The 18,001-nt window shown below is 38.9% G+C and overlaps 1 protein-coding gene and 1 non-coding gene across 5 annotated transcripts in view; both read left to right on the top strand.

Moving 5' to 3' along the window:
* Positions 1 to 18,001, top strand: part of LOC126237047 (ATP-binding cassette sub-family A member 7-like) — a 607,922-nt gene that overhangs the window by 565,187 nt on the left and 24,734 nt on the right. For all 4 annotated transcript variants that reach the window (XR_007545025.1, XR_007545024.1, XR_007545023.1 and 1 more), the window contains 4 exons: positions 4,369 to 4,566; positions 6,693 to 6,827; positions 11,138 to 11,334; positions 13,298 to 13,535. Coding sequence is in view for 1 of the 4 variants with exons in the window: in XM_049946811.1 (XP_049802768.1) it covers positions 4,369 to 4,566; positions 6,693 to 6,827; positions 11,138 to 11,334; positions 13,298 to 13,535 (768 nt within the window). In the remaining 3 variants the exon portion in view is untranslated. The remainder of the gene's footprint in view (positions 1 to 4,368; positions 4,567 to 6,692; positions 6,828 to 11,137; positions 11,335 to 13,297; positions 13,536 to 18,001) is intronic.
* On the top strand, positions 5,543 to 5,617 carry Trnal-caa (transfer RNA leucine (anticodon CAA)). The gene has a single exon. It is a non-coding gene; the product is annotated as a tRNA-Leu (tRNA).

Genomic DNA, 18,001 nt, shown 5'->3' on the forward strand with positions numbered 1-18,001 from the left:
TCAAATGCAACCTGCTTAAATGTCCTTTTTTGCAATCACCCTTGGCATATTTGGAGATCAAACTCTCAGCCAGTGGACTCAAACCAACAGTACAGTATGTTGCAGCATTTGACAATACACAGTCACCCATGAATGTAAAAGAGTAAATGAGTTTCTGGGTAAGATCAACTATTATGGTCTCTTGATTGCAAGCCTAGCTGAACTATCTTACCCACTGAACCAGCTACAATCCCAAAGTGTGTATTTCAAATTGTCACCTTGTTATTAATAAACTTTCCATGCTTTGAGAGATTGCCTTAAGCAGACATCGCACTTGACAACATGCACGCTTGTTCGCCATTGGTAGCAGTGACCGATGTGTCTCACCAGCCATAGTGTATGCGCAATCCTGTACTGTAAATACTTTGATGGCATGGAGTGCACTATGCTTCTACAACCTTATCTGCATCCCAGCAATGCTTCTACAACCTTATCTGCATCCCAGCAATGCTAATCTCAGATTCAATGGGAGGCTCTCATTATCATCTGTGCAGTTCAAAAATTTAAATTATTCCTTTATAGAACGAAATTTCATTTTATCACGGACCATTGACATTCACCTGCCATCTTTGTTCCTAAGCATCGCATACCAGACAAGACCACCCACTGGTCACAGCACTGGGCAATGCACGTGTCTGATTTTCACTATTCTATCCACTATTGTGTAGCTACAGTACACAGCAATGCAGCTGCACTGTCCCACTTCCCCATGGGACTTGATCCAGCTTTTGACCAACATGAATTGGTGTGTTTTCAACTTTATCTGAATCTGGATTCAGCCATTTCAGCTTTCCCCTTAACATTATGCGATGTAATGACAACCAATTGCCGAGGTCCAATATTATGCTGCCTCACTCACTTTGAGCACAGTTCTGTTGCATATCTTGGTCAAGGACTGCTGCAATATCCTAATTTCCCCTCTCTTCAGCCACAAATACTGCGCCTCCTGCACCTGCCCACTGAGCAGTGTTCTGCCTGTGAGTCACATAAAGCTGAGCATCCCCAGTTGTCCTCTTCCTGGCTCAATAATGTGGAGCCTTGGGAGCATATTTACCTAGATTTTGTGGGCCATTCACTTAGATTTTGCTGGGCCATTTTTGGACTCCATATGGTTAACTGTGACTGACTCCTTTTCTTGCTTCCCCTTTGTGTTCCTCAGATCCCAGGATACTTCTGCCACTACTGTCGTGGGCTTGGAAAAACTTGCTTGTGCAAATTTGTGTGTGTGTCTTCTATTTCAGAAGAAGGCCTTTTGGACATAGCTTAAATGTATAACAGTCGTTTTGTTATGCCTTGTCTGCAACTCAGTGTCTCCTCTATAAGGTGAGTAGCACTCTATCCTTTTCATAATAGTGTTGTTATTCATGTTGTACTTTCCATTGTTTGGTCATAGTTAGTTAAATAGGGAAAAAAAGTTATTAACAGCAGTGTCTTACAAAACTCAGTGCATGCTTAAAGGAATCCTCTATATCACATTTAATCCATTAACTTCTGGGATTGTGATCTCTCGTTACAATGATATTTTAAGCCTGGATAACAATGAGTGAACTAATATCAGGATAAACAGCATTCTGTTAGGAGTAAATGGTAGACAAATATGAGCAAACAGCATCCGGTCATGTTTGGTCACTTTTCACCATGGCTCAGACATTTCTGTGAAAGTTCAAAAACACAAATTTTCTCTCTCTTCTTCTATGTGACTTTATTTGCTTTCTGAATAAAACAAATCCTGTCTGTTATTATTAATTTGTTTGCTCTATAGTGCATAGAATTTTTGTAGGGAGAAACAGTCTAGAAACAAACACATAATCTCAGTGTGTGGAAGCTTTTGCCCAAAATTCTCATTCTGTCAAGTTTCCATCCATTCCCCATGGTGTAAATGCTCATGGAAGACACAAAGTAATAGAAGTGATTGGCAGAGAGTGACAGCAAATTGTTCACTTATGTTCATTCACTCACTTTGCTTCCATTCACTCTAGTGTGGCCAGGCTTTAGAACACAAAAATGAACTAAAGTATTTCCTGTGCAGGAAGCGCATTGGCACACACTATCTGCATGTAAAAGCAACAAAATTTAGGGAGGAATGAGTGCTAAGTGCTTTTACTTGTACCTGATGTGTTCAATCAGCTTAATTCGAAACACAACTCCGTAATCTTTTTTTCTTCCTTGATGGGAAATCTAAACAGTTTCAGTACAGGATTTATCCATCATCTTCTTGTACCGTTGTAGTTGCAGACACTTAGCATGATGACTCAGTTTACTTGCAATGCTAGCTCAGAAACAGCTTCACTTCACAAGAAGTGGTAAGCCACTTGGGGCTGCTTGTGCTTGAGAAAGATATGCCAGATTCCAGCAGCTACACTATGTGATCAAAAGTATCTGGACATCTGGCTGAAAATGACTTACAAGTTCATGGTGCCCTCCATTGGTAGTGCTGGAATTCAATATGGTGTTGGCCCACCCTAGCCTTGATGATAGCTTCCACTCTCGCAGGCATATGTTCAGTCAGGTGCTGGAAGGTTTCTTCGAAAATGGCAGCCCATTCTTCATGGGGTGCTGCACTGAGGTGAGGTATTGATGTCGGTCGGTGAGGCCTGGCACAGAGTTGGATCTCCAAAATATCCCAAAGGTGTTCTATAGGATTCAGGTCAGGACTCTGTGTAAGCTAGTCCATTACAGGGATGTTATTGTCATGTAACAACTCCGCCACAGGCTGTGCATTATGAACAGGACCTCGATCATGTTGAAAGATGCAGTCGCCGTCTCCGAACTGCTTTTCAACAGTGGGAAGCAAAAAGGTGCTTAAAACATCGATGTAGTGATAGCGCCACGCAAAACAATAATGGGTACAAGCCCCCTCCATGAAAACCACGACCACACCATAATACCACTGCCTCTGAATTTTACTGTTGGCATTACACACACTGGCAGATGATGATCACCGGGCATTTGCTACACCCACACCTTGCCATTGGATCACCACATTGTGTACAGTTATTCATCACGCCACATGTTTTTCCACTGTTCAGTCGTCCAATGTTTACGCACCTTACACCAAACGAGGAGACGATTGGCATTTACCAATGTGATGTGTGGCTTATGAGCAGCTGCTCGACCATGAAACCCAAGTTTTCTCACCTCGCACCTAACTGTCATAGTACTTGCAGTGGATCAGTTTGGAATTCCTGTGTGATGTTCTGGATAGATGTCTGCCTATTACACATTACAACCCTCTTCAGCTGTCGGTGGTCTCTGTCAGTCAACAGACGAGGTTGGCTTGTAAGTTTTTGTGCTGTATGTGTCCCTTCATGTTTCCACTTCACTATCTCATCAGAAACAGTGGACCTAGGGATGTTAAAGAGTGTGAAAATCTCATGTACAGATGTATGACACATCACCTGACCACGTTCGAAGTCCATGAGTTCCACAGAGTTCCCCATTCTGCTCCCTCACGATGTCTAATGACTACTGAGGTCATTGATACGGAATACCTGGCAGTAAGTGACAGCACAATGCACCTAATATGAAAAATGTATGTTTTTGGGAGTTTTCAGATACTTGTGATCACCTAGTATATGTTGTAATTAATTGGTTCTTGCCATGTGTAGGAGTGTAATGCTGTTGGTACCTTGTGATTGTTGTCAGATGAGGTTTGTCCACCAGAGCTGCTGTTTGACCAGTCCAGTTCTTACATGATGCCAACGGCCTTGCTGCAATGGTAACGCTGGTTCCTGTCAGATCACTGAAGTTAAGTGCTGCAGGGCTGGGCTAACACTTGGAAGGGTGACCATCCAGTATGCCGAGCACTGTTGGCTCAAGCAGGGTGCACTCAGCCCTTGTGAGGCAAACTGAGCAGCTACTTTATTGAGAAGTAGTGGCTCTGGTTTCGCAAACTGACATATGACCGGGAGAATGGTGTGCTGACCACATGCCCCTCCATATCCGCATTCAGTGGTGCCTGTAGGCTCAGGATGACATGACAGCTGGTCGTTGCTGTTGGGCCTTCCGAGGCCTGTTCATATGGAGTCTAGTTAGTTTATTTAGTTCTTACATGATCTACAATTTAACTCACCCTCGCCAAAATTGAGACATTGTTTGAAGACATCTAGTGATTGCTTTAAGACTTGCATTTCCGAGTTATGAAATAAAAACAAAATATTTCCTTGTTTGGAAGGTGTATTCTCCAATATATTAAGGACCTGAAGGTCCCATGCAAATATTTTGACTGTGCATAATTTTTAAAACATTACTTCATGTACTTTTTATAGTAATATGAGTAAGAAGCAGTTGAACTGTGCAATCTTATAAATAATACATTTCAATTTCTAGATTCTGACTGGTGACATAGAAATGACTTCTGGAGAAGTGTTTATTTGTGGCATTAATATTGACATTGGTATGGCACAAGCTCAGAAGCATATTGGTTACTGCCCTCAGTTTGATGCACTTGATCCTCTACTAACACCAAGGGAACATCTGGATTTGTACAACCGTTTGCGTGGTACACCTGACAGACTGCGAAAACAGGTGTGTGTGTATATCTGTGGTACTTTTATACATATTAATTCTACTTCTCAGTTGACAGATCACAAGCACAAAAAATGTGATTGATATGTAGGGGGCTGAAGTATATTTCTAGATTCTTCATTTAATACTAGTTCTTGAAATTTTGTGAGTAGAAATGACAGCATTTCCACCTTCCACTGTAATTATTATTTATTTTGTGTCATTGGCCAGTTTCGACGATTATGTAATTTTAAGGCGATAGTTGACATGCATAAGGACAAACCATCCAGCCAATAGCATATTGCTGGCAAACCTAAAACTTATGACAATTATTCCTGTATATAATTGATATAGAAACAGTTTAAAAGTAGTAGTAATAGTAGGAACAATAGCAAAAATGGTTCAAATGGCTCTGAGCACTATGGGACTTAACAGCTATGGTCATCAGTCCCCTAGAACTTAGAACTACTTAAACCTAACTAACCTAAGGACAGCACACAACACCCAGCCATCACGAGGCAGAGAAAATCCCTGACCCCGCCGGGAATCGAACCCGGGAACCCGTGCATGGGAAGCGAGAACGCTACCGCATGACCACGAGATGCGGGCTGGAACAATAGCATTGCCCATTTAAGTCAAATATAATAAAATAAACCAATATTGTACTGGCAATCATCAAACAAGAATCAGATTCCAGAATGAGATTTTCACTCTGCAGCGGAGTGTGCGCTGATATGAAACTTCCTGGCAGATTAAAACTGTGTGCCCGACCGAGACTCGAACTCGGGACCTTTGCCTTTCGCGGGCAAGTGCTCTACCAACTGAGCTACCGAAGCACGACTCACGCCCGGTCTCACAGCCTTACTTCTGCCAGTATCTCGTCTCCTACCTTCCAAACTTTACAGAAGCTCTCCTGCGCAGGAGAGCTTCTGTAAAGTTTGGAAGGTAGGAGACGAGATACTGGCAGAAGTAAGGCTGTGAGACCGGGCGTGAGTCGTGCTTCGGTAGCTCAGTTGGTAGAGCACTTGCCCGCAAAAGGCAAAGGTCCCGAGTTCGAGTCTCGGTCGGGCACACAGTTTTAATCTGCCAGGAAGTTTCATATCAGCGCACACTCCGCTGCAGAGTGAAAATCTCATTCTGGAAACATCCCCCAGGCTGTGGCTAAGCCATGTCTCCGCTATATCCTTTCTTTCAGGAGTGCTAGTTCTGCAAGGTTCGCAGGAGAGCTTCTGTAAAGTTTGGAAGGTAGGAGACGAGATACTGGCAGAAGTAAGGCTGTGAGACCGGGCGTGAGTCGTGCTTCGGTAGCTCAGTTGGTAGAGCACTTGCCCGCGAAAGGCAAAGGTCCCGAGTTCGAGTCTCGGTCGGGCACACAGTTTTAATCTGCCAGGAAGTTTCAAGAATCAGATTAGCAACTAAGTGCACAGTGAGGCATTGTTATCATTCACGTCAATAATTTGATATAGTCCTTACCTAATAGTCTTAGGTAGAATTTTATATTAGCTAAAATATGCACAACCTTCCAACAAAACTCTTCTTCCTCTACTGGAAAACACACAGATACTTAGAAATAGAACCTGTTATATGTGTTAGCCTATGAACAATTGCCAACAGCAGTGTGTACACACAGGAACTATCACCTACCCAGGCATGATAACCAGTTGTAGCGGTAGAGATATTATCATTGCTATCCTGTATCCTATAAAAAGAAGAGCTGTGAATTACTGGCAAGTTTTGAAATCTGCAAGGTTGTAAATACTCAGAAAGAGATTTCAGAAGGGGAGCATTAAGGTAGTTAACGAATCTCAGAAGTGTTCAAATAATAAATGTCATAGGGAGCATGTGCCTTTGTGAAGAATTGCCTACCTCTACTGATTTACTTTGCTTTGCCACTGGCACTCCACACATTTTTTCCTGTTTGCTTACCTAGTTATGTTTTACCTACATCAAGTTATTTTGATTTTCTTATATTTACTTACGTATTTTCTTCATGGTTGTTTCCACATAATCTCTCTTATGTAGTGATATTAGTGACATGTGCAATGCAATTTTATTTTTGTTTATCATAGTTAGTTTTCAATTTGTAAGGCTATATTGGATATTAAATTCTTTAACTGCTGAGAAACTGTAATTATTTATGTTTGCAGATGGTGAATATTGGACTTCAAGAACTAGAACTATCCGCTTACCAAGATAGACTTGTGGGAACATTATCAGGAGGCAACAAACGAAAACTTGCTACAGCAATAGCATTAGTTGGTGAGCCAGCCCTTATTTTTCTGGTAAGATCCATATATTTTTAGCAGTTTTTACATTAGGACAAGAGTCCTCATTGTAAATTCCCTAGGAAGAAAGAGTAAAGTTAAATGTCTAATCCATGATGAGGACATTTGAGACAGACCATAAGCTCAGTTTGGCCAATTATAGAGGTTAAAACTGGATGTTCTCTTTCCGAGAAATCATCTTGGCATTTACCTAAGTAATTTAGGGAAATCACATAAAAACCTTAAAATGATTTTCATGTAATCGGATAGATTAAAATCTACTCACCAAGTGGCAGCAGCAGAACACTCATATAAGAAGGTGTTGAAATTAGCAAGCTTTCAAGCAGTGGCTCTTTCTTCTGGCAGAAGTGTTGAAGAGGAAGCAAGAGGGGTGAAGGGAAAGGACTGGTGAGGCTTAGGACATGGGGAGGGTCAGAGATCAGAGGAGACTTACCAGGTGGGATGAGACTCCCATCTGATAAGTCTTTCCTGACACTGGGTTCTGGGTGACTTTTCTGAACTCTATGTTTTGTGAGTAGATTTTTTTATCCAACCAATTACATAACATATTTTCAAAAATTGATTATTTACTTTCTGTATTAAAATTATTTTAGATGGGAAAGCTAGATAGTCAGCTTGTACTTGAATCTCAGTGGAATATTTTCGAACAAAAGAGAGAAAAACAAGTAGAACGGATATTCAAAAAGTTGATTTGTTATGAGCTAATGGGTATGTTCTGGAAGAAAAAAAAATTCATCTATAACTCATTGTCATATACCCGTATTTACTCGAATCTAAGCCGCACTTTTTTTCCGGTTTTTGTAATCCAAAAAACCGCCTGCGGCTTAGAATCGAGTGCAAAGCAAGCGGGAGTTCTGAAAAATGTTGGTAGGTGCCGCCACAACGAACTTCTGCTGTCGAATATATGTAGCGCTACACAGGCATGGTTTGTAGGCACAAAGATAAATACTGGCGCCAAAACCTCTGCGTCAGTAAATAAATTTTTTTTTTAAAAAGTGGAAGACGAGCTTTTTTTCTCCGCCCCGAGTTTCTACCACTGCATTTTCATATATTATCCAACAAAGTAAATACAAACTCCGTATTGTTCATCTTCGAATGTAGCAGAATTTCAATGTACTACGAAAATCCGACTGGCAAGACTGTTTGGGATGTTTGTCAATATGGCCAACTCTACGTTCTGAAATTTTTCCTATCTGTGAGAAGAGATGGTTGCTAATAGGAACTTTTATGAATTGTGAATCACATGCAGTATTCTCTTCACCATAAGAATAATACGAATATAAACATTTTGCCATGTTTTCTTTTGTGTTTGCTGCTATCTCATTTAAATCTTGCCTGTCTAATAAACTACGAAACTAGAGTGAGACAACAGCAAACGCGGAAGAATATATGTATCGTGTCATGTTTATATTCGTATTAAGTGATACAGTCAGAAATGAATCACGGGAACTGACTATATTTTCAAATCTAAGATGACTCTAATTTCTGCGCAGAATTTGATGTACTAAAGAAGCGGCCGCAAAGATTTTCAAACGGAGAAAAATTTTCGCTAAACTCTCGTTCAGAACATGTCCTATCATACGCAGTCTATTATTTGGTTCTTGTTGATCATTATCAAAGAAACAGCAGTGTAAGTAACAACAAATAGCAGTCTCTTGCCATTGCGCTAATGAGACGATTCCTCTCTCTCTCTCTCTCTCTCTCTCTCTCTCTCTCTTTTTTTTTTTTTTTTTTTTTTTAGCGGCAGTAGCACGCACAAAAGCAAGCCATGCCGCGAGCGGCGACAGTCCGTAAACACGCACTATCAGAATGCGACAAACAATGCAAGACACAGTACAGTAATGTATTTTCAGCTTGGAGTGACGTAAACACCTTTAACAAAGAAAACGGCACTTATCAGATCGAAGCAAAATAAGCAATAGATTCAAACCAGACGAAGCACGTGAAAAAGGAAGAGTACCCGTATAAATACGGACGGAGCGCCTGACGCATAGCAATGGCTACCTGGTAAAGCTTAACTGCTAAGCTTACGACTCGAACCAAACTATTGTAGCTGTATCGTCATTCATTCGACCCAAATTGTGTCTCATATTACAATGGACCAACTTTGTTTCGATTTGGAGGTGCGCCCTAAACCTCTTCTCTCCCCTTGAATTTCGAGTCTCAAATTTCAGGTGCGGCTTAGATTCGGGAAATTTTTTTTCCTTGATTTCGAGTCTCATTTTTCAGGTGCGGCTTAGATTCTAGTGCGGCTTATATTCGAGTAAATACGGTAGACACACACTGTTGTAGTGTTTATAGCCACTTCAGTTTCAATACAAACTGAGTGTGGCAGGCATGGTTATCAAACCACACCAATTTTAAAGAAAATGATGCCACGATTCTGTAGTGAGTGGTGATGTGATGAAATGGAAGCACTGTGGTTCTAGCAAAGAATTGACATGTAGAGACAGTTAGTACCTTCTGAGTATGGCTAAGACACTGTGCCAACAGTTAAAAAAATGAATGTTTTCAACTTCAACATGACAGCACTCTTGTGCCTTAATTTCAGACTGCAATTGAATGAGGCTGTAATAAAATGGTTTCAAGAAATGGAATTGTGTGTATAAAATCAAATAGTTACTCCAGATCCTTTGAGTTGTATGAAATTATCAATTCTATAGTGCTTTACATTTCCAGCTGAAAACCTTGCAAGGCACTTTAACATGCCTAAAGACCTGTTCTCGATGCTGTAATATTAATGCAGGGAAAAATATTTGCAGGTGATCACTTTTTATTAGTGAAAAATTTAGTGTATGATAAAGAGCTACATCACTTCTAAGACAACTCATGTCACATATTGTTCCACTTGAGGGTAACACTTAAATTACTAGGCCACAATATTATGAAAAGGAAAGATGCTACTCACCATATAGCGAAGATGCTGAGTTGCAGATAGACACAACAAAAAGACTATCACAAATATAGCTTTCGGCCAGGAAGGCCTCCGTCAAAATTAGACGACAAACACACTCATACACACATGACTGCAGTCTCAGGCAGCTGAGGCCACACTCATCTGTGACTCAGCATCTCCGCTATATGGTGAGCATTAACTTTCCTTTTCACAATATTGTTACATTCCATCCTGGATTTTCCATTGTTTGAAATTACTAGGCCAGGTACATAAGTGAGGTGTAGAGGAAAAAAGATACAGGCAAACAAGAGCACTAATTTCTAAACAGAACAAAAAGCTCATTGTTGGTTGTCTGCCTCGTAAATATGTACAATGTTGATGAAATGCAAACAAGAAAGATCAGAATCAAAGACAGCTCCATACACTGGAAAAGAGTGCTGGAGGTAGATGCTAGTTGGAGGTAGCTGCCAAAAATCCCATATTTTGCTCTCTGGGCACAATGACCTAATGGAAGTGATGTACTGTTGCCTTCCTCTGACATTTTAATAGTATGTGTGTGTTGTGTGGATGGTTGTGATAAGTGATTGTTTGGTGTGGTATTGTGCCTGTGTTGTTAAGTATGAAGGGGTGGAAGAGAGTGAGACCCAGTGCTGGCAAATAGTGTACTCCTCTTGAAAAGCACCAAGGGACTTGCTGAACTTAATATCCCCTTCCGATGGACAGATCACTATCAATATAGCATATCTTCATTCAATGAGACACTGAAAAGGGGTTTGGAATTTAATCCAGGAAATTAGTGCAAAGTATAATTGTCACAAACTGTACCAGCACTTCTTTTCCTCTTGCTGGCCAAAAACAAGCAATGAAAATTTCTTGTGCCATGCAAATTTGAAATGGCTACCTCTGAGACAAATGCCACAGGCAAGCACTAGCAATCTTAACCACAGAGATGTGTCTCAAGAATTATAGCATAGTTGTTTCTCTTCTTTGTATCATCTGAGTAAACTAAAAAGGTTATGCAGATTCAGTACCAAAATATAAATTTGGGGGGGGGGGGGGGGGGCACTCTTCATTAAGTTTGTCATTTTTATTCTTACATTCCTGTGATATGCTCGAGCAAGACTTCCAGTGAATATAATATTTGGAAATTACAGGGCATACAAACCTACAGTCCAAGATGAATTCTACTTACACTCTCTTTACAGTCTGATCTTAGTAGTGCATTTCAGTGAATAGGCATCCAAATAGGCTGTGGGTCATTTGGTCATTTGCTACATCCCATTGGAATTTCAAAAATGTCATTGATCTTGGCCTCTACTGTCTCTCTTTATGTTACCAGTTTTTATTATGATGAGAACTCAATTGCAGAGGATGTTCTGATTTTTTTGATTTTTTTTTTCAATATTTTAAGGATGAGCCAACAACAGGAATGGATGTAAAAGCTCGCCGTTTTCTGTGGACATGTATACAACGAGTGGTTCAAAAGGGCCAGTCTGTTGTCTTGACATCACACAGTATGGAGGAGTGTGAAGCATTGTGCACTAGACTTGCTATAATGGCAGATGGACAGTTCACTTGTTTAGGGAGCCCACAACACTTAAAAAATAAGTAAGTTCCTTGCCATTTTGCTGTAATAGATAAATATTCATTTATTCCTGTAAATATAGTGCTTTGAACCCGTTGATACCATTTTAAGTGAAGTATATTATTCATAAAAAACTGAAACTTACAAATGCTATCGGGAAATAAGTTGTGCAAATAATATATGTTGTGCACTTTGAATGTGCACAACCTCAAATGTTGCACTGTGTGAAAAGCTGTCAATATTTCACAATCAGTATGTACACAAGCTGGATTTGGAAATTCCTTATTGACTGAGACTTAGATTTCAGAAAGTTTATTAGAAAGCTATGCCTTTTTTTTAACTTGTATATCAAGAAATACAAGCTCTGCATATTACAACACTGTATTTACTTTGATGATTGTTTAGTGTTAATTAATCATAAATGAGATAGGATACCTTCTAAATTCCTTTTCTTTCCATAAACAACTTTCGCCCCCCCTTCTCTCTCTCTCTCTCTCTCTCTCTCTCTCTCACACACACACACACACACACACACACACACAAACAAACACACACACTCCAAAGATTTTTTTTCTTTTAGGTTTTGGTAATTTCTGGGTGCATTTTTGTTATTTGTTACTTCTGAAGTGCACAAGAAAGAATAACTGCTGTATTATCATCATATGTGTTGCAGGCCCAGTTAAAAGCAGATGTCTCTCGACCTAACCCACAGTGATCCCCATTTACCCGCTTCCCCCCCCCTCTCCCCCCCCTCCCACCCACCATTTTCTTCTTTTTCTTATATAATGTGATACACAACTCTGATACTGATCTGTTCATGTGAAATGTCAATGTTTCATCATTGCTTAGGTTTATGTTTCATAGGAGACAGAATGGACATACCCTTTGTTATAGAACTATACTTAAAAAGTCAATCTGATGTCCAAATCAGACTTTGTATTCACCACTGGATAGTTAGATAACAGTATTCTTGACAAGCTTAAAAATAGTTTCAGCAACACTATTTTGATACTACATTCATGCTACCTAATTACTTTCTGTAGCATCACAGCACTCGAATTTGCATGGATATGAACTTTCTGGTGTGTAGCATCATAACAGTAGAATATGTGTGGAAATGTATGGTCCATAACTTGCCAGAATATCATACAACGTAAGCTTTCATGCTGGTACTGACATCACTTAAAACTTGCAGGCTATTAAGCTGTGGTCAATGTAAAAAACTTTCTCCTAACATTTCCTCTCTGACTGCAAGAGACATCTTTAGAGAAATGGCTGAATGGCACTGCAGTCAACCATGGCCTAATAGCCTGGAAGTTTCAAGTGTTGCCAGAATATGTTGGGACAAAATGTGCGTACTTGGTAAGAAAGAGAGAAAGAATTCTGTTAAAATAGATGAAGTATCTGAACAATCTTACTAATAAAAAACAACAAATAAAAAAAGGAGTGCAAGAGAAATTCAGCTTTACTGCAAAGGTCTCCCAACTCCTGAATTCATTTTGACAAATCCACTGTACCAAGATACAGACAATTCCAATATGCTCCAGTCAGCACTTGTTTTCTGTATAGTGCATTTATGAACAAGGACATGAAGTTGGTATGGGGTCAGACACAGTCCTAGTAATTGCTGAGATATACAATATACAGAATACTCTAAGACAAAAGCCCTTGCATCAGATCAACTCATATAAATGGTTCATGTGGAACGATTACTCCTCTAAGAAGATGTTATATGATAGTTTATTTTCTTTTATTAATTTATATTCCGTAGCAATTTTTGTGTGTTACGCATTTATGAACAACATCAGCTTTATCCTGTAGCAGTTGAACCAGAAAAAATTATGCATAATTTAATTAATGAGAGCTGACTACTGTTAGCCATTGTGAGAAAGGTATCATAAATGGACATATAGGTACTTAGTACTGTTAGGTAACTGTATTAATTTGAAATGGAATCTGTTAATGCATGAAACTTTTTCGTTGCAGATATGGAGAAGGTTACATCCTGCTGGTGCGCGGAGAAACTGGAGTATTTGATTCTGCATTGGAATTTGTGAAACAGTATTTACCTGAGGCAGCACTGAGGGAAATACATTGCAACCAAGCTAAATATCAGATTCCTCAAAACACAGTGAACTTGGCCAAAATTTTTCATGAAATGGAAGTATGTCGAAAGTCTGGTTTTATACAAGATTATTCTGTTTCACAGACTCAACTGGAAGAGGTATTTTCTTACTGGTCTTTTATTGATATTTGTATATAAATGGTAGCTCTATATTTGGTTAAATTTTTGCAAAGCATAGTTTTGTTTATAATATTTTTCACTACACAGAACAAAATGTTTGCTAACAAGAAAATGAATGCTTGTTTGTTCATTCACCCAGAGAATCATCTGTTACACATATCAGCTTAACGCAATACTGAAAAACAGTTAAAATTTAACAAATGTTCAGGTGTGTAATTACTTACAGTCTTAGTTAATTCCAATAGTTACACTATCGATTCAAATCTTATCGCAGTCACACTCTGAAAGTATATTCTGGGTTGAAATATTGCATTTTTTCTCATTTACCAATCTTTAATTTATATTGTTTCAACAACCTTTACTGTGTAGTATATATTATTTAAGATGATATGTTTTAATTGCCTTTTTAGACTTGTTAGTTTTAGGTGTGTTTTCTGTTTGCATGGGCGATACAATGTAGTTTGATTCACTGACTTCAAAGGCTAGTTCCCCCTTCCCCCACCACTGGCATGTGTAAGCAAAGCCGAGCTCTTGTTCAAAGATCATGAATAGAGCTGCTTTTTATGCACCAAATGGATTAATATATATGTAAACATATGGCACAAATAGAATCTCCAACTCTCAACACACTTTTACAACTTGCTGATTATTGCTATTCATTTATAATTCTCATGGCCCTACGTTATGTGCTTGATCCCCAAAAAGTGTGTAGCATAGCTAAGGATTGAGAGTACACAGAAACATTGTATAAACATGTGGTACTTGTTACACACTGATGAAGAACTTGTGATGAAGCAAGCTGGGATCTTTTTACTTCCTCTCTTGTTTTACCATCTGCCTCCTTAAATTTATTTTTCATTTTAAATTAATTACTATTAACATATATGAGTATAATCTGCATTTCCATAAAAGAGAAAGGTTGGCCCTCAGTCTGAAAGAAATATAGCACCAGACATAATTTTGTGCTTAGTTTTGTGCATGTAATTAATTTCCTAATTTATTTGGACTATTCCTAGTTAATATCTTTTGTTATAGGGTGAAATCAGTAATTGTTTCATGACTTAAATGCTATTGATGACTTATAAACAGATATAAATTTTGTACTAATTATTAACATTTGGAAGACTAGGATTCTTAAAGTATTTATTTGGCTCCATTTGAGAACATGTTAGCAAAGCCAGCCCTTAATTAATTCCAAAATAGGTACCAGGTTTGTCAAAAGCATTGTTTATGTAACTATATCTGTTAATTTCATTATTGAAACAAATAATTCAGCCTAGCCTGCATGGTAGAAGAAATTGTTAAAAAGAGGGGATTTTTCTATATATTCAGTTAATTGATGAATTATGTCTTAATTGTAATTTCTGTAAATTAAGCAGTGAACAATTTATAGTTTCAGTGCCTATTATTGTGAGGATATGTAAAGACCCTAATTTTGGTCCTGAGATTGTCAGTCCATGGCCAATGTTCAGACAGGAAATCTGTGTCAGTTTCAAGTTACAATACTGCATTAATGTAACAGTGGAATTAGTGTAACATAAATAGGCCGTGTCTTAAAGCAACAACAGTGTATGTTCAATTCGTTTGAGAAATAGTGAACTGGCTGGTTAGGTATTTACTGCTCATAGATGTTCAACAGCAAACTATTGTAGCTATATGCCGATGTTTGCCTGCAAACTATTAATGAGGCTTATCAAAAGTTAACCAGTAGTGGACTGGCCACATAACTGTGTAATATTGGGGGTCGTGAACTGAAAGTAAAAAAACTGTGCAACTGTCAGTTACATCATTTACAGTAGTCAGTGTTGAATTTCCATCCCCCATTTTTCAGCCAGTAACAATGCAGTATGTCAACACTGAGGACTATCTGCGAAGAAATAAAGCAGGCGAATGTCACAAACTCCAATAATACAACATTCTGATCTCATTCTTTGTACTAGTATCTTTGTGCACCCCATTCCATTGCAAGTAAGTCAGCATTCATCTGTGAAAAGGTGTTTCTTACATAACTTAGGAAATTTTCATCTACATGTAATGTGTGAGTATTGTTTTCCCTCTTCACACTGAAATGCTTGCTGATTGTCTCCTTTATGTTCAGAAGTAATTTCATAACCAATTGTAAACATTGCTGAGGGTTTCATTTGCTTTCTCTATGTGAGTTCTGATATTTTACTCGTAATTATAATGTTGCAGTTATCCTCAAGAGAGTGTTTCCTTGTGAATCATATTGTCTGCAAAGTTATTAAAGTATACCAAGAACTCCCTACCTTAAGAAACTCATATGTTAATGTATTTTGGATCTGATAAAATTTTTGCTTCATTTAAGGCTTGTACAATCATATCCTCTGTACCTTGTTCTGTAGATCTGGTCAGGTAATTCATTCAATACACTTCTTGTCCACAGTAACTCTAGTTTCATTAGTAGAACTGTATGGTGAACAATGTCAAAGAATTTCATTGTCAAGTGTGTGAAGTACTGTACTGCAGCTGATTCTGTATGTTGATAAGGTGACATTTGTTCAGATAATTTATTAGTTGGTATTTTATAATTTTGAAGAATGTCAACAGTATAGAGACAGGCCAGTAATTTTCTGTGCCTTGTAATTCACCTTTCTTTACTAGGGACACAAATTTTGTTTGTTGTGGATACCCCTAAGGTGTGGGACTCATTTGTTATGTCAGTTGAGGGAACGTGCATGCCATATAATGCATTTCAAGAACGTAGACTAGCACTTCTTGTTTGCCTACAAGCTGTTTTTCAATTTTTGTTTCCTGACTTCACATTATGTTGTGGATTTCACCACCATCACCATCTACTTGCTCCGTAACTAATTGCAGAAGCTGTATATCTGTTTCTGGGAATTTTTGTTGTATCTTTAGTGCAATACTGGAATAATGTCAGTTCATGAAATTTGCTAAGCCCTGTGGGACATTTATTGAGCTTTTTCTCATTCTTTCATTTAAGTCAGTATGTATCTGTTATTTTTCCCTGTTTTCTATTTTACAATCTTCCAGATTTATTTTCCTTTATTTCCAGAACTAAATATTATTTTGTCATTTGAAGACTTATTTACAGCAAGCAATACCTTCCTGTAGATACACTGAAACACCAAGGAAATTGGTATACGCATGCATTTCAAATACAGATAAATGTAAACATGCAGAATACGGTGCTGCAGTTGGCAACATCTATATAAGACGACAAGTGTCTGGTGCAGTTGTTAGACCAGTTACTGCTGCTACAATGGCAAGTTATCAAGATTTAAGTGACTTTGAATGTGGTGTTATAGTCTGTGCACTAGCGATGGAACACAGCAACTCCAAGATAACAATGAAGTGGGTATTTTCCCGTACAACCATTTCATGAGTGTACCATGAATATCAGGAATGTGGTAAAACATCAAATCCCTGACATGGCTGTGGACAAAAAAAGATCTCCAAGACCAACAACAACTGAAAAGAATCGTTCAATGTGACAGAAGTGTAATGCTTCTGTAAATTGCTGCAGAGTTCAGTGCTGGGCCATCAACAAGTGTCAGCGTGCGAACCATTCAACCCTGCATGTCAGCAGGAGACTGTTCAAGCTGGTGGAGGGTCTGTAATGGTGTGGGGCATGTGCAATTGAAGTGATATGGGACCCCTGATACGACTCTGACAGGTGATGCGTACGTAAGCATCCTGTCTGGTCACCTGCATCCATTCATGTCCATTGTGCATTCCTACAGACTTGGGCAATTCCAGCAGAACAATGTGACACAGTACATGTACAGAATTGCTATAGAGTGGCTCCAGGAACACTTTTCTGAGTTGAAACACTTCTTCTGGCCACCAAAACTCCCCACACATCAACATTATTGAGCATATCTGGGATGCCTTGCAAAGTGCTTTTCAGAAGAGATCTCCACCCCTCGTAGTTTTACAGATTTATCGACAGCCCTGCAATAGTCATGGTGTCAACTCCCTCCAGCTCTACTTCAGGCATTAGTTGAGTCCATGCCACGTTGTGTTGCAGCACTTCTGCGTGCTCACAGGGGCCCGCACAATATTAGGCAGGCGTTTCTTTGGCTCTTCAGTGTATTTTTATAATGGCTATGAAATGAGTTCTGGCTCACTATGGCTCTTTTCCAAGAGCCAATAAGCATCTACATCTACATTCACATTCATACTCTGTAAATCACTGTGAATTTCATGGCTATGGTAACATTCCATTGTGCCTGTTCTTAGGGCTTTTTCGCATTCCATTCATTTATGGAGCTTGGAAACAATGATTGTTAAAATGCCTCAGTGTGTGATGTGATTAATCTAATGTTGTCCTCATGTTCACTTGGAGAAATATGTAGGGGGTTGTGGTATATTTGTAGAATCACCACTTAAAGCTGGCTGTTGAAACTGTAACCTGACTCAGGTTTATTTACATCTATCTTCAAGAGCCAGCCAGTTCATTT

Source organism: Schistocerca nitens, chromosome 2, assembly GCF_023898315.1.
Source record: "Schistocerca nitens isolate TAMUIC-IGC-003100 chromosome 2, iqSchNite1.1, whole genome shotgun sequence".
NCBI classification, from domain to species: domain Eukaryota; kingdom Metazoa; phylum Arthropoda; class Insecta; order Orthoptera; family Acrididae; genus Schistocerca; species Schistocerca nitens.